General features: G+C 40.1%; 1 protein-coding gene across 6 annotated transcripts in view; it reads right to left on the bottom strand.

Moving 5' to 3' along the window:
* Positions 1 to 226: 226 nt before the first annotated feature.
* Positions 227 to 23,961, bottom strand: part of LOC116267870 (protein ACTIVITY OF BC1 COMPLEX KINASE 8, chloroplastic-like) — a 35,879-nt gene continuing 12,144 nt past the window's right edge. Inside the window, exons 3-18 of one of the 6 annotated variants that reach the window (XM_050075332.1) lie at positions 11,676 to 11,929; positions 10,981 to 11,241; positions 4,740 to 4,846; positions 3,471 to 3,509; positions 3,273 to 3,367; positions 2,724 to 3,146; positions 2,498 to 2,587; positions 2,292 to 2,418; positions 2,036 to 2,130; positions 1,769 to 1,937; positions 1,498 to 1,619; positions 1,045 to 1,173; positions 862 to 960; positions 694 to 751; positions 542 to 617; positions 227 to 419 (exon numbers count right to left, since the gene is read on the bottom strand). In XM_050075332.1, the coding sequence (XP_049931289.1) occupies positions 242 to 419; positions 542 to 617; positions 694 to 751; positions 862 to 960; positions 1,045 to 1,173; positions 1,498 to 1,619; positions 1,769 to 1,937; positions 2,036 to 2,130; positions 2,292 to 2,418; positions 2,498 to 2,587; positions 2,724 to 3,146; positions 3,273 to 3,347 (1,641 nt within the window). In that variant the 5' untranslated portion in view covers positions 3,348 to 3,367; positions 3,471 to 3,509; positions 4,740 to 4,846; positions 10,981 to 11,241; positions 11,676 to 11,929 and the 3' untranslated portion in view covers positions 227 to 241. Of the gene's footprint in view, positions 420 to 541; positions 618 to 693; positions 752 to 861; positions 961 to 1,044; positions 1,174 to 1,497; positions 1,620 to 1,768; positions 1,938 to 2,035; positions 2,131 to 2,291; positions 2,419 to 2,497; positions 2,588 to 2,723; positions 3,147 to 3,272; positions 3,368 to 3,470; positions 3,510 to 4,739; positions 4,847 to 4,936; positions 5,636 to 10,980; positions 11,242 to 11,675; positions 11,930 to 23,961 lie in introns of those variants that run through there. The other 5 variants (XM_031649808.2, XM_050075331.1, XM_050075333.1 and 2 more) reach the window with 5 other exon arrangements.

Genomic DNA, 23,961 nt, shown 5'->3' with positions numbered 1-23,961 from the left:
AGGTAAAAAAGAAAAACTTTATTAAATACTGGTTTACTTAGCTTCTCCACATCAAGAGAAACAATGTCTATGGCTGATAGCCTACAACTTGTAACTTAACCAGATACACACAACTGCAGAAGTCTATCAAGAATTGCATATTAAAGAAATGAAATTACCAACGTAGTAAATCACAGTAATCCCCATTGACTCTGTCTGAAATCCTTGCAACAGGACAGAGTACTAATCTAAGATTGGAGCATCACAAAGAATATAATTGAAAACCACTACTGACATGTAAACAGAACTTACTAACCTGAATGCCTAATATTTTGTTCTGTCCAATTTCGAGCAGTAACTGCCTCAGTTTTGCCTCCACTCTGGAAAGAACAGGCTTCTCATAGACCCACTTTTCAGGAGTCACATTTAACATTTGATTTCTGTGAGATACAAAATTTTGAATAGGAGGTGGTTGAAACTAGCACAGAAACATTTGCTAGGTTGCCAAAGAAAAACTGCAGAATCAGAATAACGGAAATAGTATGAAACAAATACTACTCACCCTAATAAAGCAGCCTCAGCAAAAGGCCTCAAGATATCTAAGTACACTATCCTGACATTCAGAATGGCTGAAAGACCTGAAATGCAGTATATAGATCTTACAAAAAAGATACATTATAAAGATGTAAAGGAACACATCTGGTAAATCCTAACCTCTAAGAAGATTTAGAACCCTGACAAAAATTACAGCATCACCTGGAAAGGCATCAACCTGCAATATCAGAAACAGTGCTTCTCAATATAGATCCATGCACATGTTTGCCTATTAGATTAAGTACAACTAAATTGCTGTTCACATAAAGGGCAGATAACTATACTTACAGGGTTTACAAAAGTGCTCTTCTTCTTCCCCAGTTTCATCTTCTCTTGGATGGCTTTCATTCTCTCATTTCTGTCCTTCGCTAAGGCTTTCAAGTTTTCCTTAACAAGGCAACAAAAGTGAGGAATCGGCTGGTTATCTACAAACACATAAAAAAAAAAAGTGGAAAAATATGAAGTGCTCACAAGATATTCATCTGCTGGTGTTGAATTGCGGAAAAATATATTTGTTATTTCCATAGCTTGGTCTGGCATGTCTACACGCAACCGAAGACCGATTTCTGCAAATGCTGAAAGCAGTGCCACGTGATCACCCTGTTAAACAGTTAGAAAATTATGTAAGAATATGCTCATTCCCACATAACATCAGCCTTTTCAAACTAGAGCTTTGTGAACTTTTGCTGCATTTTCATTCATCATTTAGTGGTCCTGCCTCTTCATGCCATTCACTAGGTCAGTGAGCGCCAACTAGGTTTTGATTCCTGAATGGTATATGAATCCATCGCTTCCATAAATGTACAAAGCATTAAGTTCTAAATGTAGCAATTTATTGCAGAAAGAATTTTGATTAATGATAAAACTACTCGGACATTCCATTTAAAACATACACCTTTCATGGAATCAAATAACAGTACTCACCTCGGCGCATGCAAGAAACATTTTTGCTAATGCTTGTTTTGTGGAGCTTGATATTGATTTAGTGAGACCAAAATCGAGCAAGACGGGATGGTGTGGGGGTTCTCTGCTAACAAGAAAGTTTCCTACATAGAAAAGCACATACAGCTCAGTAGATGGCAATTATGAGACGATATATAGGAAACTGCATCATAACAAATCCACAGTGTAAGTGTTGGAAATGAAAAGAAAGAACAAGTATCAGCAGACCCAAAAGGCAAGCCTAAAAACATACCAGGATGAGGATCACCATTGAAAAATCCATCAACATATATTTGGTGTGCATAAGCACGGGTGATTTCTTCAACAATTCTTTGTTTATCAATTCCTAACTTTTCCAAGGATTCATTGTCGTTTAAACGAACACCATCCATAAACTCTAGGATAAGTAACTTTTCAGTTGACTGCAACAGAAGAATAGGACATGAGTTCAGAACCACAAGCATGCATGTCCCATATATAAGGAGGTATAAAGCAGTAAATGAAGGAACCAATATATTACCCGTATAACTTCTGGAATTAATACATTGATACGGTGAACAGAACCAGAAGACGGGCTCTTGCAACCAAGATTTTTAGATACTGTTTTTGTGTTGTCTATCATTTCACAAGTAAAACCAGTCAGCATGAACATAAAACAACTTGAGTGACGCTCAAGCATTCAACAGTTATGTGAAATGAAAATTTTTGTCTAACATTTATGTGGTCAAAAGTTATGGTTGTACTTTGTAATAAAGAGGAAAGTAAACGATATTCACCAGCTTCACGATTGAAGTCGAGCTCTTTTGGTGCCTCCTTGCACCACTCATCTATCAATGGACTAAAATCATATTGTGGCTCTGCCCATGCAATCCAGTCAACTATTGCTTTAGCATTTTTCAAATCCTACAAATAAATGAATTTCCAATTATACAGTGCTTCTGTATCAAACTTAGTTAGGTTGATAATTTGAGAACATCAGAACCTCTAGTATGACTGCCTTGATGCCCTCATGTTGAACCTTTACAACTACTTCTTGCCCATCTCTTAAAATTGCACGATGAACTTGTGCTATCTAAAAAATTCAGTAACAAATAGTCAAACATATAACACAGACCAAACAATCTGACGAAAGAGTTGCAACTGTTCGTTAGAGGTAAAACATTAATGATGAAAATTTCAAGCTAAAAATGTTCATCCCAGCAACTTACTGATGCTGTAGCAAGTGGCGTCTCGTCAAAATCAGAGAAAAGATCATCCATTGATTGTCCCAACTCTTCCTCTATGGTGTGGCGAACCTGCAGATACAAAAGATAGGTCGGCTTGTTTCCATTCTTGAATTCTTTATAATGCATCTTGCAAGAAACCAAGAAAATTTGGATTTGAACACAATTGCTTAAGATTACCTCTTCCAAAGGACGAGATGGCATTGAATCCTGTAACTGTTTTAGCAGACATATATAGGCCTGGGGAAGCACATCTGCTCGTGTAGATAAATACTGACCAAGTTTTACCCATAAACCTTCCAACTCAATTATCAAATTCAGAAGACGTCTGGCATTCCGTTCATGAACAATCTCCCAAAGAGCAGCTCGTTTGGCTTTTTTAATCCATCTTTCCCTTTTCTGCAGAGCCTACAAATCATTGAGGTAAAAATTATATCGATGTCCCAATATACAGTTCACAAAATCCAGTCTCCTAACATAATCTAATTGAAGAGAGAATTTTTTTCAAGCTTTACTGAAGGGGAAAAAAAAAACCTTGTAGTCTAGGTAGATAATCAATGCAACAGTAAAGACTTTCATGCGTCTCTTGTAGATGTTTCCCCATCCCATGTTCCTTTCACTAGCGCTCCCTGTTTTCAATGCAGCATCTCAACATTCATATAGTATCTCATAAATATCTAACAAAAAAAGACATATACTTAAAATATGGTTTAGTAAAGGTGCAGGAAGTACCTTAGCTTCTGTTATTTATTTCAATCGAGTCTGATCCAGCTGGAAAGAAAATTGATCAATTACATTGGGTGGGAAGGGGAATAAAAATTGCTTTAGAAGGAACCAAGAAATGTAGTTGAACTCAAGCATGTTTCACTTTATGCTATTAGAACAGATTCTACAGTTACCCAAAAAAAGTGGAAAATTTGCAGATCTATTTTGTTGTTTTTTCTTTGGAAAGTTAAACTAGGCAGGAAAAGGCATAAAGACAAGTCTTCATTTTTCATAAAGATAATCTGACAAAGAAAGTTTCAGTATTTTTCCTTCTCTACTTTATACAGTTTGCTCTTTCTTCTCTTCTTCAGAATTTCTGAATTTAGTTCTAAAGTTCATTGCGGAATGAATAGTCTTGGATACTCATGTTCCAATATCCTTTTGACAAACTGACATGTTTAGACAAAATTACGTGTGCATCACATGATTTCACACAGCACACACACCCATTCTCGCTAATATGCTAGATGAATTAGACTCTAAGCCCCTCATTTTTTTGTTAGTCAAAAGAGAAACGCAATTGTGACGATAGGTGCATGCTATCATAGAAAAACATAGTAATAAATATCTCGCAGGCGGCATGAGGCAATTCAAAGTCAGATCAATGCCAACAAAGGGATGAGACAAGTTGAAGCCACTCCACCACATCAATTCTTTTAAAAAAAAAAAATTAGAAAAACATAACGTTAATGTCTTATCCGTTCCATCACTCTGAACATCAAATTTAGAAACGTGATCAATAACGCTTGATTTCTTAAAATTTTCAGGTTGAAATGTGGTCAAAGTATTCATCCAAATCAACTCAGAGAATTAAGCAAGAGAGTGGGCTACCATATTAAAATCTTGCATGTAACATGAAGCAATTCAAGTAAAGCCAGTGAGGTAAATGCAATTCATTTTCTTTAATCAGAATTGCATGATATTAACGTCTCATTTATTCCATCAATCTAAGCATCAATAAGGCAAAGAATCTTTTTGTTTTCGCTGGGTCGCTTCCGTCAAAGCGAAAAACAAATATTATCAGTAAAGCTTGATTTCTTAATTTTTCAAGTTAAAATATGATTAAAATATTTATCCGAATCAACTGAAAGAATTGAGCAAGAGAGTGGGTTGAGATGTCATATTAAAATCGAAGATAATCAATTCACTTGTGAGAAGGACCAGTTTTAAAAGATCAAGCACTAAAAGGCTGAAATAAAATACAGTCTTCATGTACAACAGAGGCAGCAAACTTACCGATCTGCAAAAACACTTGAAGGAGATAATCAGACGGCGAAACTTCAAAAACCTCTCTCAGGCCGTGATATTCTCGTCCAGTTGCTGAGCAACTCAGCGAAGTTGTCCTGATTTTGGTTCAAAATGTAAACAGAATCTCAAATGCCTCAAAATTCAGCAACCTAAAGCTAAATTCTATTAAATGCCCAGACTTCTACCCGCAGTAATGTAAAAATATGCTTCGAGACGTAATTAGCTTCGTAATCCTCCAAGCAATCGAAAATGTTCCCCGATTAGCAGTCGACCCTCAATTACGTTTCAACCTCACAACTCTGCGCGAAATTCAATGTTCAAAACCGAATTTCCACCCGATCTTCACCAACCCGTGTTAGAAACCAAAAGTCTTCTTCCGCACGTAATAAAACCCGAAAAATCAGTACCAGCAAACGGAATTCTCCCTGAAAGCCCTAAAAAGAAACGTAGAAGGCCGAAAGAACGCCCCAAATGTCACTAGAAGTTCCTAAACCCGAATAATTCCCTGGAAGCTTCCTGCCTCCACCAAATCCCGGGGAAAGCGTAACACATACGGCCTACTGTTCGAAGGGAGACCGTCCAATCGGGCAAGGAGAGACTCGCGAGAGGAATGCTGACCGTCGGATTCAGAGAAGGCGGAAAGTTTTAGACAGGAGAGGTGGAGAAGAATTTAGTTGCAGTCAATGGCGTCGTCTGATCTTCCCTCTTGTCCCTTTTTTCATTTTCTTCATTGCAAGGGAAAATGGAGGTTGTTTTTGAGGGGGAGAGTTGCCCGCGATCGGGACGAGGAATCAAGCGGGAGGCAGTCGTGGCGGAGTTATTAGTCTCTCGTTCCCATTCTCGCCTTCAACGATCCCACCAAAACCAAACGAATGGGCCCCCGGTTGCTTGGAAAAGTCGTTCGGTCGTGTGGTTGCGTAAACAAAGGGCGCCTCATTTTGATTTTACGTTTAATTGTTCTCTCAAAAGTTTTCAAATGAATGAAGGTAACGTGCTCTTAAACCGGAAAAATGAGATCAGCCAGCCGCGGGACGCTGCCGGATGTTGGCTAAATATTTTTAACATGCCGTCAAAACTCTTTAGCTATAAAAAAAACGTTAACAGTAATTTATAATCTAGGTGATGGTTTATGGTGCTTTTAAAAACTAGTTTTTTTAATCATCGAGCAACATTTGGCAAGTGATTGATTTTGATTTTTGTTACTTGGCCAAAAAACATTTTAGAACTTCAATTAAAAGGACTGAAATAAAATATTCAAACATTAACTGTTTTTTTTTGTTTGAAAACAATTTTTTGATAAGGCATCAGTCCAAAAGATTTAAGGGCCTGATTACATGTTCTCATTCCCTCTACTTGGATGCTTATCACTTAACAACCTACCATTCAAATAAGATATGAAAAACCTTTATTTCTTGTATTTTCAAAATTAAGAGTTGCATTAAAACCTGGATGGCGTACTATATATCCTTTAATTTCTAGTAATTTTGTGTGTTGCATTCCTACTTTTTACAATAAAAAAGACAGCATATACAAAAATCAAGCATTCGACATGCTTCCATAAGTCCACATTTCTATAAGCCCACATGTTTGACCAATTATGTTATGCCGCTGACTCGTGATGCAGTTGAATGCTGATTGCTCAATATTTTAAAGTTGAAAATTTTATGTCCGCACAAAGCCAACCAAGGAAGGATAAGTCAAATCAAATATCAAATTCGATAACGCCTCTACCGCCGCTAATTTGATCATGTGGGATGACCACGACTTAAGGCCCGGCATAGAGCTGGGCCACCGCCGGGTATCCGATCCTGTTTCAATTTGAGTCGGCCTAATAAGTTTGATTTGAGTCCGCTAATTTATTTTTTAATTTTTTATTAATATATATATATATATATAATTATAATATTTTATTATAATTAATTATATTTATATATTATTTTATATTAAAAATATATATTTTTTAATTTAATCGAGTTGAGGCCAGGCTCGGACTCGAGCTTGGGTTTTTCGAGTCAGGTCGACCCAAGCCCTGTTTTTGGATGTCGGGCCAACCCGGGCCCGACTTGTTATCCAGTTGGGCCGAGCCGGCTAGAGTGTCTCGAGTCCTTCCCAGCCACCATATCCACTTGCCTTAACTCCTCACTCTCGATCCGTGAACCAATCTCTTCGTTTGGGTAACCCACGCCCGTTAGCCTCCCTGCCTTGAAAACCACTAAAATGACGTTTGAAAGAATTCACAATTGTATGGTAACTGAAACCTCACGCCCGTACGTTCCCTTCTTATGCGGAGTCGCGGACCACCAGCTCATTTCTCGTTATTAAAACAAATGTTAGCCTTTAATCGTTATTTAGGTTGCATCTAGGACTAGGAGGATGTAGTTAAGCTGAATTTGAAAGAATTGATCCGATTTGCACTTCCTGAATTTCAAAGGAACAGATTTAATAGAGCTGCGCTCTGCCCACTAAATATTCTGAAAAGCTGTTATTCCTTTTTCAGATTGTAGATTAAAATCCTTCGAATTCCCATTTGTTGCTTGGAAGAAATATGTGAAATTCGAGAGCAAAATAAACTATGTTTCACATGCTTATATATATATATACATGCTGGTAAACCACTAAAAACACTATAAGCTATCGCTACACCATAAATCTATCAATTCTAGATGTTGTCAAATGTCAGATGTTTAAACTTAAAAAATTTATTGTAAAAAAAAATGCCTTAGGAGTATTGGCAATGATTTATAATGCATTAATGGTTTATGATACTTTCAACAATTGCTTATAAAGTATTCAGTGACAAGTTTTTGCTTGTTAGTCATATCCCTGTATATAAGTATATAGAGTGTATCTGACAAATTACATATATACATACGCATATCCAGTTATCTATGAGATCAGATGGTTTTTTTAAATTTTGTATCACTAAAAACCATCGCAAAAAATGTATACCATGGCTAGATACTGTACCTAAATAACTGGTAGTCAATAACGCACTTCCTTCACGGTTTTTAGCAAAACAAAATGAAAAACCAATCCATTATATATATATATATATATATATATATATATATATATATATAACCCTAGCTATCTAGAGTCATCCAACTTATTCATGAGCGTCATCCGATCCATCATGATCGTGATTCGATGATCCTTTTAGGTGAATTGATTATTCAATTTTCTTTTATATATATATATATATATACACCATTCAATTTTCTTAACCATCCATCGAACATCAAATCTGGGCTATCAGATTCTAAATTTAGGGTGGGCCAGAGTCGTGTTGGACCTACAATTGCACCCGGTCAGGCTGGTCCTCAGCCAACGTTGAATAGGACGGGCTCCGCCCATGGCCAACCTTACTTATGCAATACTTTTTTTCCACAAATTAAGAAATTGTGGTCTCAATGGCGGAGGACGTGGGGCTGTGTCTGGATGCCCCGTCCTTTTGTATGAACTGACGAGACCGATTAAGATACAGCATATTTCTCTCAAGATCAAAGGCTTATAAAAGAGAGCTTCAAAGCCTTCATCCAGTGGAAAGAAGAGGACTCGGAAAAAACTTACAAGCACTCTTTTAAGACAAAAAGAAAAGAAAGGTTGGCCCCAGAGCAGGTACCAGAGAGATTGTCCAGCCTGCTAAATGTATAATTCTAGGCATGGGCCAATGGCTTCGAAGCCCAGTTAATCAGCTGTCTCAAGGGGCATAGCATTGAAGCATAGCGTAGCTAGTCAAGATAGGGGTGTGTATAAAGGCAGGTCAACTCGTCGCTACTTAAATTCAAAAGGTCACCGACGTTCCCGACTTTCTCTTGTTTTCGCATGTCATTGAGATATATGGGTGACTAGAAGAGGGAGAATTCACTGTAATAGAACAGGAGGATAGAGGTTAATGGTCTAATCATGATGGGAGATGGAGGCCCCTTCTTTTGTAATATTGAAGAAGGTCTCCTATGGTTTAGTTCAATTCCGGTGGGCACCATCTTCAAATGTCTTAAAGTGGTAGGACGTTACATCCAAGTTGAAGGGTACATTGTTGCCAACATAACCCATAACCACCAAAGCAAGGAGAATGAGAGGGCCTTCGAGCCTCGCTTCAAACAGTGGGATGAACCTCTCACTCACCCGGTTAATCAGCCAGTTTTGAGAGATTGTCCACCTTACTAATTTAATCTTGAACCAAGCTCCTCCCAATCAACTATTATTGGGGGTAAGGTACGAACTGCATCTCGACAAATCCTACTTGGCCTTTTCGGTAGCTAATTTATTCGTCATAAGAAACCAAAAAAAGTTTTTCATGGAAATATATATATAAACTATTGACATCAGTACAAACTAAATTGATTATCATGGCATGCACTGATCGGGCGGCTTTTTCAGTGGATGGAATCCCTACTAGGGATTATCATATATATATATATATATATATATATATAGATATATATATATATCCGGACTTCCACGTCAGGGATAAGAATCAGCCCAATCAACATTGTTTGGTAAACTGATGTTTTATACAATCCAACCGTATACCTATGACCTTAAGGACGTTTCTACGAGAAACAAATGCTAAGTCAATCATTTTTTTGAGGTTAATATAATGTTCTTGCAGTAATAAAAAAGTGAGTGGCTTTTATAATACAAAATTTAATTGTAGAAAAATCAATATTTTTCTTAAAAATGACACGAATTAAGACAAGTTTTATGTCAAATTACCATTTATAAACATACTACAATGCTCATATGTTTGTGGTCTGGTGTGTGTATATATATACAGCGCATGGGGTAAACAATCTGTGTGTGTATATATATAGGGCATGGGCTAAACAATCTGTGTGTGCATATATATATATATATGCACACACAAATTGTCTAGCCCATGCCCTGTGTAATCTTAGGCAGGGCGTGTGGTTTTGTTGTTGCAGCGCTTATGAGCATGTCTTCAAGATTGGCTAACGGGCTGGACAGCCCTAGCCCAGTGCTTCACTCTATATATATAGCCAATTTATGATCCTGCCTTTCTTCTTGGTATTCTCTGCATATGAACAAAAATTGTTTTGACTGGTGTTGTGTTCTGGTTACACAATGAGATTTTGCAAAAGGATAACAACACAAGGGACAAGTTCTCCTCAAAGTCTCTTCATAAAAATAGAGCCTTGTGGTGGACAAAATTCCCCAAATTCTCTTCATAAAAAACAGAGCCTTGTGGTGGACAAAATTCCCCAAATTCTCATGTTGTAAGGTTTCCTTGCAGATGTCTACACCAACAACTCACTCTTCTAGCCAACTAAAATGCCACTTTTAAGACTGAGTTGGATTGGATTGAATGGTTTGAAATGCTTTTAATCAAAGCTCATGTGCAAGATCAAATGAAAGAAATGGCTCCCCAAGATTTCTCTGCCTATGACTCAAATTATAGTTTTACTATCTAAAAATTAATCAAAAGGTATGATAAACCATAGACTACACCCCTGGCTAGAAAACACAAATATGTCCACAAATTGTTGCGTCACACCTAAAATGTACAGAAGACCATTTTTGTAGAGCACCATTAAACACCTGCTCAAGTGCACATTGCATGGCCAATATAGCACCATTGCACATGGTACCACCATGTTGGAGCTGGAGCATTTACCTTCTTAATGAGCTTGCACATGCTTAAGCTTGGTGTTGGGCCTCTTTAGGTTTGACAGAAAAAGGGCAACACCAAGCTCATTAAGCAAATGTGTGCACCAGCAAACATCTCTTTAGTATCTCTGTAGTTTATGGTCCACCTTCATCAAGCTCAAAACAAATCTTACTAGACAAAAGTCTTAAGGTGATCACAACAAAAGACAACTGACCTAGGGAAATATGTGGGTGTCATTTCAACAGAGGAAAACGGCATTTAGCTTTTGACAACCAATTCAGATGTTGGACATGAGACGTTCATGTAGAAGGCAGTCAAGAGTGCAAGACCTCAGCAAACAAAACCTCAGTCTATATGTACCTAACCCCTGTGTGTCTATATACCAGGAAAAAAAACATAAAGCAAGAAAAAAGCAAACAACAAACAAAAGAAAAGGCACATTGGAGACTAGTACAAAAGCTGGCATAAATGAGAAATATCAAAGAAAACTCTTCACCATCAACTGCCTGCCAACATCCCTAGCAGAGGAGCAAGATACTCTAATAGCACAAAAACAATACAGAAAAGAGCATGGAAAAAAAAGACAAGATAACTCACCAGAGCAGGGAACCAATACGACGGAGAAAGAGAGAGAGAAACCCAAAATTGAGGAGTGTTTTGGCTGTTAACCTTCTAATTATACCAAGTAGACCCTTCACAAACAAAAAATGGAGGAATCACCCAAGAAAATGTTCCTTTTCCCAACAAATCCCATTCCACAAACATTGTGATATATTCCAAATTATTTTCCACAAAGGTCTGGCACTCTCTCTCCATTCACCATTCAAATCTCGGCTCCTCCATTTCACAACTGGAAATCTATAAAAGGAACAATGTCAATCTTCATCATAAACTACACAAATATGTCCACAAAGAGCATGACAAACAAACAGGTGAAACCATGAAATATATGTAGATTGTAAGAGGACCAGCCATACTTTGCAAACATTAATAGGTAATTTTTCAAAATTTTTTAATCATGCAACTTTTCACTTTGAGATAAACAATCAAATGATTATAAAAAATGAAGCCCACAAAGAAGCATATCAAAAGCACAAAAAAAGGCACGTAGGCCTTGTTACAAGGGATGTGGCATGGCAAGCACAAAAGTTTGACATCACAAAACATACCAATCAAGCTTTTGTTGTCTTAGGCCTTCTTCAAAACAAACAAGTTCGAAGAAAGTAAACAGCTAATGATGCATGCTATTAAAACAAACTGAGACGTCATTCTATGCTGAAAGTGCTTCTTACGGAGTAATGCCAATACATTCAGGGTGGACCTGCTCCAAAGCAGCATGTGAGGATACAATAGCTCCAGACAAGATGCTTACGATCCTCTTGCTACCACTTTCGAGTTTCAGGAACCTCCTCATCCACACACTTTAGTGCACACTATGCTGAACTTTTTGAAGTGCAAAGCTGCATTCAACCATGTGTCTATGTAATGGTCTTTTTGAATTTATCAAATTTTGATGTGCCTTGCAGTAAAACCACATGCTTTAAGCCTGCAAATTTGAAATACCAATGACAACCACAACTACAAAATAATCATTGATTGAAGTGTACTTGAAATCTAAACCAAATAGAAGAAAATTACGGCATGATATGGTACACTCAGTCATGAGTGTAAGAATCTTCACAAAGTACTCGTCTCTCCGTATGCAAAACAGATATATTGAGAGGAGAGGATGAAAGAAGACGATGGAGGAAAGGGAGCAGCCGGCTTAACACAGCCCTGCGTTCCGTAATCTTTAATTAAAAGAATAACCCTAATAGGTTACAACAGATTTGTACATAAAATTATAAAATATTACAAGAGAGTCACCGCCTAGTAACTTTAGGCATGTGGATATAAGGAGAATGGATCGGGTCTGAACAGACCCGATCCCCATACGCTAACAGCTCCCCTCAAGTTGTGCATGAGATTTGATCATGCACAACTTGTTCTTCAAATCCCAAAAATGCTGCCCTGTGAGACCTTTGGTAAAAAGATCAGCTATTTGTTCATTGGTGGATATATAAGTAGGCAAGATCTCGGCTTCTTCAACCTTCTGACGAATGAAATGTTGATCAATCTCTATATGTTTGGTGCGATTATGCAAAATGGGATTGAAAGCAATTTTTATCGCACTTTGATTGTCACATAGTAATGATGACCGAACAATAGGAAGATTGAGCTCCCCAAGTAAATGACGTAACCATGACGCTTCATCCGTCCCTGCAGCCATTGCTCTATACTCTGCCTCAGTGCTAGATCGTGCAACAGCACGCTGCTTTTTACTGCTCCAACAAATGAGATTAGAATCAAGAAAGAGACAGAAACCTGAAACTGATCGTCGGTCATCGGGATCGCCTGCCCAGTCGGCATCAGTATATGTATATATGCTATGTCCAAGAGAAACATTGGAACATTTGGGGTGCTGTGTAAGAGTCAAACTATCATTTGTCCTATCAAGTTCAACACCCAAAAAATATCGTAATTCTCCCAGATCCTTCATCTTGAATTCTTGCTTCAACATACCTTTAACATAAGATATATGTGAAGAAGAATTCCCAGTTATAACAATATCATCAACATAGATAAGTAACCAGGTAGTAGCTTCTCCAGTGCGATAGATAAACAAAGAGTGATCGAGAGAGCTTCGGAGAAAACCAACTTGTTGTTTGTGATGAGAAAAACGATCAAACCATGACCTAGAAGCTTGCTTCAACCCATATAGAGACTTGTGTAATTTGCAAACCCATTTTTGAGAATCATGAGTAGTGTAGCCGGGAGATTGCTCCATGTATACCTCTTCCTTAAGAATTCCATGAAGAAAAGCATTTTTGACATCTAACTGATAGAGAGGCCATCCATACGAGACTGCAAGAGAAATAATCACACGGATTGTTCCCATCTTGATGACTGGACTGAATGTTTCATCATAATCTTCCCCATATTGCTGAGTGAAACCGCATGCCACAAGTCGTGCTTTATACCGATCAATGCTACCATCTGGGTTATATTTCAGTTTATAAACCCATTTGGATCCCACAACATTCTTATCAGCTGGACGAGGGACAATATGCCAAGTCTGACATTCATGCAAGGCTGCCATTTCCTCATTCATAGCTTCAACCCAACATTTTTCCTTACTCGCATTGTGATAAGATGTTGGTTCTACCTTTTTGCTGACTTCTGTCATAAACAGCTGAAAATCCAAAGAAAAACTGTTATAGCTCACCCATCTATCAATAGGATGTCGCACGCGTTGTGATTGGCGTGGAACTGCAGTAGGAACTGATCGCCTAGAATACACCAGGCCTGAGAACCGATTATGCATAAGTGGCTCACTGGGCTGAGAAGATGAAGACATGCTGTCCAATGAAGTAGTGCTGCTCAAGGAACTACTTACAGATGTCTCGGGCTCATTAACAACTTGCTCATTGTGCTCAGTCAACATTGCTGCCCCTTGTCTTAAGATTTCAGCATGAAGCCAAGTATCATAAACTTCATTTTTGTCCTTGAGTGTCACAGAAGTAGCCTTGGGATCCTGTAACCTGTTCTCATCAAAGACAACATGCCGTGAAATATGTACACGCCCAGTTTTAGGGTTGTAACACCTATAACCCTTGTAATTTTCTGCATACCCTATAAATCTACATAAAATAGCACGATCTTGAAATTTGTTTCGCAAGGAAACATCAACATGCACATAGCACACACATCCAAAAACACGCAACTCCTCATAACGTGGCTGCTCTTGGTGTAAAAGAAAAAATGGTGATTTTCCATCAAGCAAAGCCAATGGCAATCGATTTATAACATGTACAGCCGTATACAATGTCATAGGTAAGTCCGTTTCATGCATCATGCTAAGTGCACTTTCAACAATATGCCTATGTTTCCTTTCAGCAATTCCGTTTTGCTGAGGTGTATGCGGACATGAAATTTGTCTAGTGATCCCATTATCTAGTAAGTACTCAGTAAATTCATTAGAAATAAATTCGCCACCACCATCACATTGAAAATGCACAATATTACTGGAGTATTTATTTTGAACCAAGGCATGAAATTGAGTGAATAAGCGAAAAACTTCTGATTTGTGTTTCATGAAATGGATCCAAGTATATCGGGAATATGAATAAACAAAAATGACATAGTATCTACTCCCAAAAGAAGAAGGAACTAGAGCAGGCCCCCAAACATCAGAATATATGGTGTCAAAAACCTTTGGAGCTCTTTTATTTATTAATTGAAAAGGAAGGGAATGGCTCTTATAGATATGACAACTCGAGCACATGCTAGACTCACTGACAGAACTCAGACTGGACTTATCTTAGAGCCCGTCTGCAACAAGATTTCGAACAAAAGATTGACTACAATGAGCTAACCGACCATGCCAAATGGATGGTTTATTATACTCTGTGACATTGACTTCACTATGACTTGGAAAACATGAATCGGAAAGGTGAGATTTTGACATATGTGGAGCTCCTTCAAGGACATACATATCTCCTTTGCGAGTGCCCTCAGCGAATGTCTTCTTGGTTCGAGCATCCTTGACATAAACAGAAGAGGGTGTGAATTCAACAGAGGATTGAGTATCATCAATAAGCTTGGACACTGAAATAATATTTTTCTTGACACTTGGAACAACAAGAACATTCTTTAATGGAATCGAAGAAGAGCCCATAGAAATTTGTACATTTCCAATGTGTGATATTGTGTGATGGGAACCATCTCCCGTGACAACTGAGCCTTTATCTAAATAAGGGAGAGCACTAGAGAGATTACCTGCATCATCAGTAACATGAGCTGCTGCTCCAGAGTCCACATACCATTCTCCTTGTTCGTTTTGTTTCAAATGAAGCTTAGACAGGGCTGTCATGAGGAGTTGCTGTACGTCTGCTGAAACATTAGATCCAGATGATGATGAAGCTGACCCTGCTGCTGCCTTGTTCTCACGTCTAATCTGATTATTTTTGTTCTGCGGGTTGTGCCAACATTCTGACTTTACATGCCCCCTCTTGTTGCAATAGAAACAAGTCGGAACCCTTCTAGATGTGACAGAAGTAGTGTTCATGCCCTGTGGTGTTGGGAGAATCCCTCTTCCCATTCCTGCTTGAGGAATCCAAGTACGAGTGCGATTCCCTTGCAATGCAAGTGTCCCTGTGATCAGTACATTGTGACTGTTGGAAGGAATCAAATTCTGTCGCTGAACACGACTAGCTTCGTGTTGGAATAACTTAGCCTTGAGATATTCGAAAGATGGAAGAATAGGTAGGACTTCCAAGGCTGTGCAAAAAATATCAAAATCTGTTCCCAGTCCACTCAAGGCTTGTTGCACTTTGTCCTTGTCGCTGACGGGATGTCCAATGGCAGCAAGTTGATCACTTACACTTTTAATTTCATTCAAATATTCCAAAACAGTACGCGTTCCACGCTTGATGTCCTGAAATTGCCTTCTTAACTGCAGAAAACGTGCTTCGGATACTTGAGAATACGTGGTGGCAAGGGTAGACCACAACTCTAGGGCTGTTAAATCATCATCAATACCTCCTACTGGTCGTGAGCCAGCCAAGCTTCATACTCAGGATTATTTTCAGTAATGGTTTCATATTCAAATCTGATTTCACTCATAGCCGCAGCCCCAGCAGCTTGATCTCCCACTACGGTCTTCTTCACTTCACGGTCAATATACATAGGAGGTGCTGGAGTGGTCCCATCGATATGCCCGTAGAGTCTATGACTTTTAATAAAAGGGACTATTTGACGTTTCCAAGTCAAATAGTTACTATGATTCAGCTTTTGAGAAATAAGTTGGGAGAGAAAGCTAGAAGATAGAAGAGAGGAAGTCGGCTGATCCATAATTGATTTAGGGCAACGACAGAAATTAGGGCAAAACGATGAGAAAATTAGGGCAAAACGATTAGGGCAAATCACGCAAGATTTAGGGCAGAAACTGAAAAGAGGGATGACCACGCCAGAAAAGAAAGAATTTAGGGCAGATTAGGGCTAATCACATCAAACTGAAATCACTCACCGGAGGACGATGCAACCTAGCTCTGATATCATGTAAGAATCTTCACAAAGTACTCGTCTCTCCGTATGCAAAACAGATATATTGAGAGGAGAGGATGAAAGAAGATGATGGAGGAAAGGGAGCAGCCGGCTTAACACAGCCCTGCGTTCCTTAATCTTTAATTAAAAGAATAACCCTAATAGGTTACAACAGATTTGTACATAAAATTATAAAATATTACAAGAGAGCCACCGCCTAGTAACTTTAGGCATGTGGATATAAGGAGAATGGATCGGGTCTGAACAGACCCGATCCCCATACGCTAACAATGAGAGTTCCACGTTCAGGACCAAGTTCAATAAGGTTCACTTTCCCTGATTGCCCATCTGTTCCCAAAGGAATACACTCCATATGCCAATCTTCTACATCAGGAGTACCGCAAATAAGTTTTAACTTCTAACATGCCAAAACCAGGGCACCAATCCATCAAGTCTCTTTGTAGGACAATACAACAATCACATATACAATTTGTAACATTTGCAATCACTATATCACATTCCATGTTTTAATTACAAAAAATGAGAAAAAAAAAAATTGGAGGCAACACTATCACTAATGATTCCCATTTCACCCAGAACAACCAAGACAAAACCTTTCCCTTTATCAAACAAACCATATATATATATATATATATATATATATATATATATATATATAAAAGAAAGGGAAAGGTTTTGTCTTGGTCTATTCCAATTGCTTTGGATCTAACCTAACCCGTTCACATTCCAAGCACTTACCTGGGTGCCGAAGTGATGTTTGGAAGATTTGACATTTTGACATTAGAGGCACGCATTAGTAGGTACAAGCGCTTCACCCGTGGCTGCACCCATTATCTTCTCCATAAATACAGCACCCAGCATGTCATGAACTACTTATGAATATACACATATGAGAGAGAGAGAGAGAGAGAGAGAGATGTTGCTCTCATTACTCTTGCAGGAAACCAATGCAGCCCATGATTAAGATGCTCTAAACTATGAGCAATGTTGTTCAGCGTAGCCATTGGTATATGATATTTGTAGAAACATGCAACACACGAAAGAAGAAGAGAGGAACACAAGATATACGTGGAAAAACCTCAGAAAGAGGAAAAAACCACGGGAAGCTCTGACCTAGGTGCACACCGCAACCCTAGGAGAGAGAAAATTATATTCACTTAATCACACAATTACACTTAAGTGAAGATTATATAGGAGGGAGAGAAGAATGCCGCCTAGGGTACCGAGCCGACCTCGGTACCCGTGCCCCATGGGACCGAGTCCAGAAATGGACCCGGTTCCCCATTACATCTATTTTAACACTCCCCCTCAAGCTTGGCATACATGTCAAACATGCCAAGCTTGCTAACATTTTTCTCAAATTGAGATGTACATAAAGACTTAGTTAAAACATCAGCAACTTGATCTTCAGACTTCATGTAGAGCAGGATCAACTCCTTAGAATCTATGCGTTCCCGTATGAAATGGCGATCGATCTCCACATGTTTGGTTCTGTCGTGCAAGACTGAATTGTTTGCCAAGTTAATAGCCGACTTGTTGTCACAATACATCCTCATCTTCTCTTCCATTTTCACCCCAATATCTGCTAACAAAATTTTGAGCCATAACATTTCTGTAACCCCCATGGCAACCGCCCTGTATTCAACCTCAGCACTAGACCTGGAACAAACTTCTTGTCTTTTACTTCTCCATACCACCAGGTTACCTCCAAGAAAGAAGCAGTATCATGTGGTAGACCTTCTAGTATCTGTGCAACCTGCCCAGTCGGCGTCAGAGTATCCTTCAATACTGAGTTGACTTTGTCGAGTATAGAGCAGTCCTTTCCCTGGGTCATTCTTTAAGTATCCCAATACTCTTTCAGCACTTTTCCAATGACAATCAGTAGGGGCATGCATAAACTGACTTAACACACCCACAGCATACGTAATATCCGGGCGAGTAAGGGTGAGATAAATGAGTTTACCAACCAGCCACTGATACCTCCCTTTTCCTTCCTCATCCAAGATCGTCCCAGTTTTGATACTTATCCTTCTGCCAGACTCCATTGGAGTAAGAAAGGGCCTGCATCACAGTTTATCTGTCTCTTTTAGAAGGTCCAAAGTGTATTTCCTTTGGCTCATAACAAGACCAGTCTCAGATCTAGCAATCTCAATTCCCAAAAAATACCTCAGTTTACCCAAATCTTTGAGATCAAATTCAGCAGCTAACGTTTCTTTCATCTTCCTTTTTTCTTCTTCGTCATCACCTGTGACAATCATATCATCAACATATACTAGTAGGAGGCTCACCAGACCATTTCTCTGCTTGATGAAGAGGGTGTGATCACCATTTCCCTGTTTATATCCATTAGTCTTCATCACAACCTTTAGTCTTTCAAACCACGCTTTAGGGGACTGCTTGAGGCCATACAATGCTTTCTTGAGATAACAACACTTTCCTTTCTGCGCATATCCAGGCGGCATGCTCATATAGACTTCTTCCTCAAGGTGACCATTCAAGAAGGCGTTCTTGACATCAAGTTGGTCCATGCTCCACTTCTTTTGTACTGCCAGAGCTAAGATGACCCTTACTGTCTTCAGTTTAGCAACGGGAGCGAACGTCTAAAGATAGTCAATCCCATATTTCTATTTCTGGCTAAACCCCTTTGCAACAAGACGAGCTTTATAGCGTTCTACAGTGCCATCAGGTTTGTACTTCACAGTAAACACCCACTTGGAACCAACTAAGTGAGTTCCATTAGGAATATCAACAACCTCCCACGTATTGTTCTTTGCCAGGGCGTCCATCTCCTCTGTCATGGCCTGTAGCCATTTGGGATCCTCCATGGCATCCTCCACTGACCTGGGAATAACAGCCATAGATAAAGAGGTAATAAAGCACTTGTAGTCTTTACTGAGTTTAGCATACGAGACAAATCTCTGAATAGGATGAGAAGTACATGACCTGGTGCCTTTGCGTAGGGCTATGGGAAGATCTTCATTCATTGGACTTGGATCATCCGGGGAGCTCACAAGATCGGGATTGGTAACATCAACAACCTCCATCACATCATTCTTCTTCCTGTTGTATACCTGACCAAACAAATGATCACGGGACTGTTCTTCCACAGGGCCCCCTTCCATCTGACTGTCTCTGTCCTCACTGACTGTGTCAACCACACTCACACTCGGAGAACTAGCCGTGTAATCCAAGAAATCTGTGAACTGAATCAACTGATGCGAAGAATACTCGTCCACTCTCTCACCTAGACACTCCCCCTGAAGAGGATTCGCAGGAAAGTATGCCACATGTTCATGAAAGGTAACATCCCTGGAGACATAGACTCTGGAAGTGCTAGGGTCAACACACTTGTATCCCTTCTGAGTGGAGGAATACCCCAAAAAAACCACTTTGATGGACCGAGGATCATGTTTCTTGAGAGTGGGACTATGATCATGGACAAAGCAAACACACCCAAACACCCGAGGGGTCAAAGGCCAGGGACTCTGATTAGGCCACAAAACAGAATAAGGGAATGACCATTCAACACACGAGTAGGCATACGGTTAATGAGATGAGCACTAGTGAGAAGTGCATCACCCCAGTACCGCTTAGGGACATGACATTGAAACATAATGGCCCGGGTGACATTTAACAAATGACGGTTCTTCCTTTCAACCACGCCATTCTGAGGAGGTGTGTAGCTACAGGATGTTTCATGTATAATACCCTTGCTTCGCAAGAAGTCATCAAGGGATAGGGAGACATACTCTCGAGCATTGTCAGTAGGAAGGGTCTGAACAGGGGTTTGGAATTGAGTTTCAACAAATGCAACGAAGTTTTTGACAATGCCGGGAACCTCACTACGTTCTTTCAACAAGTACACGAACGTACACCGAGAGCAGTCATCGATAAGAGTCATGAAATAATGAAAACCACGACAGGTGGGTACTCCCGAAGGACCCCAAACATCAGAGTGAACCAAAGCAAAAGGACGGCTGGTTTTATTGAACGAAATAGGGTACGAGGCCCTAACATGCTTAGACAACTGGCACACTTCACAGGCGAAGGTGTCCAAAGAAACAGACTGAAACATCTTAGGAAACAATTGTTTAATCAACTGAAAAGGAAGATGACCAAGTCTCTCGTGCCAGCGCATAATAGCGGATTTGTCCTCCACGTCAGATAACTGTCCACTGGTGGCTGAAATCAAAGCAGAGGCAACCTGTACTGGCATTCTGTAGAGACCATCAATAGCCGAACCAATCTCAATCTTCTGCCCCGTCCCCAAGTCCTGCAGTAAACAACGATCAGCAGAGAATATTAGATTACAGTTTAGTTATTTGGTAATACTGCTGACAGATAACAAATTCACGGGAATATTAGGAACATGCAGGGCATTATGAAGACAATATTTGTTCAGTAATGATAAACTCCCTTTTCCAGCCACAGAAATAGAAGGCTCATCAGCCATAGAAACACGCTGCTACCCAGAAGTCAACTTGTATTCTTGAAACATCTTAGGGTCCCCGGTCATATGATGAGTAGCCCCACTGTCAACAATCCAATCACCGGGAGGGGAATTACCTTGATCAGTAGTAGCAACAAGAGTCTGAGCTAACTTAGCTCCATCAGACATAGATGTATCCTCTGACGTAGTAGAAAGGCGACTGATGTAAGCTTGTAGTTCCTTGATTTGATCCGGGGAAAGCCTCGACTTTTCACCACTTGAAGAACCACTCTGATTTGAGTCCTGCACAAGAGAACCTCGCCGACTAGACGGAGGGCGACCACGAACAAGTCTCTTCTCAGGGTGTAGATCCCAACAAAAATCAACAGAATGTCCTGACTTGTGACAATGTGTACATCGCCTAACAGGGCGCTGGCCAGACACAGAGGAACGGCTAACAAAGGCCGAGGGACCATTCCCATGACTGAGGTCAATCTGCATCACTTGGCGTCTTTGTTCCTCGAATTCCACTCTGGCATAAACATCTTCTATTCCAGGAATCTCATCACAGTTGAGAATTTGACTCCGAATGGATTCAAACTCATCACGCAAGCCTCCAAGGAAGAGAAACGTCCGGTCCATCCATTCCTTTTCCCAGTACCGAGCATGATCAGAACCACAGTCCCAGTTATCATTCACATGATAATCAAGTTCCTCCCACTTAGTTTTCAGGGCTGCATAGAAGGAGGCAACAGACAGGTCACCCTGTTTCAGAGAATAAATACTGCGTTTAATCTGATACGTACGCAGAACCCTTTTCTTGCGACCATACATCCTTGCAAGCACAGTCCACATATCAAACGAAGTCGGCTTCCGCAGAATAAGAGGCTGAATATCAGCGGACACAGAGCTGATGATCCACACCTTAACCTGACTGTCTTCCAACACCCACGTCGCCCATTGAGGATCAGTTTTGCTGGGCGCCGGTTTGTCGCCTGTGATATAGGAAAGACGACCACGGCTCATTATCCCAATCTCGAGAGCAGCAGACCAAGAGAGATAGTTGTCTTTAGTCAGACGAATGGGCGTGACCTGAACCGGCAAGATCTCGCTCTTGGGAGCGCTGCCCGCGTCAAAGGCCATATCACTTTTAGGTGCAATCTCTTCTGCCATCACAAGCAGTCAAGTCAGACACAACACCAGGCAGCAGCAAGACAGCACGGCGGCGGCTGAAACACCAGCACCACACGAAACCTTAGGTGTCGGCGACGGCGCTGGATCGCCCGATGGCGGCGACGCAGAGGCGTGACGGCGCTGGACACCCACGGCAGCGGAAAGATGTGATGGCGCTGGATCGTTCGACGGTGGAAAAGGAGACACCCACGGCAGCGGAAGTCACAAGCGGCAACAGGCGGCGGCGCTGGATCGTCTGACGGCGACGGCGCAGAAGATCCCAATGGCGGCGGCGCGGGAAACCCTAACGGCGCAGGCGGCAGCGGTGCAGGGGCGACTACGAAAATACGAGACGAAGCCGAACGATCTCACGGCTCTGATACCATGTAGAAACATGCAACACACGAAAGAATAAGAGAGGAACACACGATATACGTGGAAAAACCTCAGAAAGAGGAAAAAACCACGGGAAGCTCTGACCTAGGTGCACACCGCAACCCTAGGAGAGAGAAAATTATATTCACTTAATCACACAATTACACTTAAGTGAAGATTATATAGGAGGGAGAGAAGAATGCCGCCTAGGGTACCGAGCCGGCCTCGGTACCCGTGCCCCATGGGACCGGGTCCAGAAATGGACCCGGTTCCCCATTACATCTATTTTAACAATATTGAATGAGGAATGGAGCTTTCTCCTGCTCTCACTTTGTGTGTCCCTTTGCAACCTGTAACAGAAAAGACAAAGAAGGCCAGTTTACTATACTGCTGGTGCAGCTTCTTGATCGAAGGTACCTCTCTATTTACAGCTGCAGATGCTTCTTCGCTGTTTGCCCAAGCAGTTCAAGTGAAATCCTCTCATGTCCACGTCAAGCACACTTTTGGAAACACATTTGATGGGGTCTATGCATGTTAAGGTGGTCGCATCTGGCACCTTTCCCTGTGACCACCCTTCCCTTATCATCACGCTAGGAAGCATTTCATCTATAAAACAATCATGGTGTTGCTAAAATACCAATAACTATTGCTACATTTGCTAATGCTCCTGTGGTAATTCTTTTGAGTGAAAGGGTGGGAAAGTCAAGTCGCCATGAAAGGGGCCTCTCTCTCCTAAGAAGCAAGATCCAAAGCCACTCATTTTCTTTTAAATAAATGAATATGGACAAACAAACTCCAATTGACATCCAACTAAAAACCTGCCCCCTTTTTCCTCAATGAAGTTTGCAACCTAAGAACGTCACACATTATTATAATACAGTGACACACAGGAACACCACTAGCATTACATTTACAAGTCAGACAAACTTGAGAAATAATTTAAAATGAAAAAAGAAAGACTAATTTGCAGTTCTTTCATCTTTGCTTCCCTAACCTTTCTCTTAACTATCATTAAACCAAAAGAATGAAATACACAATAAAATAACAAACGAATGAAAAAGAAACATATTAGAGACACACACACACCCCTGTGCAACCGTAACTACTGACCACTTAGATGCGATGCTGCTGTCATAGATAATCAATCAAGCAACCTACAAATTTAAGCAATGTAGATATGTAGTTCAAAGACTACATCAAGAATGTGACGCAATAGTAGACCCAAGAACTTGATCAAGTTTTATTTATCAAAAGAATTGAGGAAAGATAGAAAAAATAAAAAACCAAGCAACTATGTGAACAAAGCTTCTAAACAACCTTATGCTACAATGAAAGTGAAAATTAACATGACAAGCACTATGCTGGAAAACCACTAAAGCAGAAAATAAAATAAAACGATTGAACTACTATAAATCAATCCAACACTTGCCCAACTCAGCAAAACTAAAACAATCTAACTAAGAAAGAATATGATCCTACTGAAAATAAATGAAACC

The sequence above is a fragment of the Nymphaea colorata genome, unplaced genomic scaffold, assembly GCF_008831285.2.
Source record: "Nymphaea colorata isolate Beijing-Zhang1983 unplaced genomic scaffold, ASM883128v2 scaffold0001, whole genome shotgun sequence".
Classification (NCBI taxonomy): Eukaryota; Viridiplantae; Streptophyta; class Magnoliopsida; order Nymphaeales; family Nymphaeaceae; genus Nymphaea; species Nymphaea colorata.
This window is presented reverse-complemented; position numbering and strand designations above follow the sequence as displayed.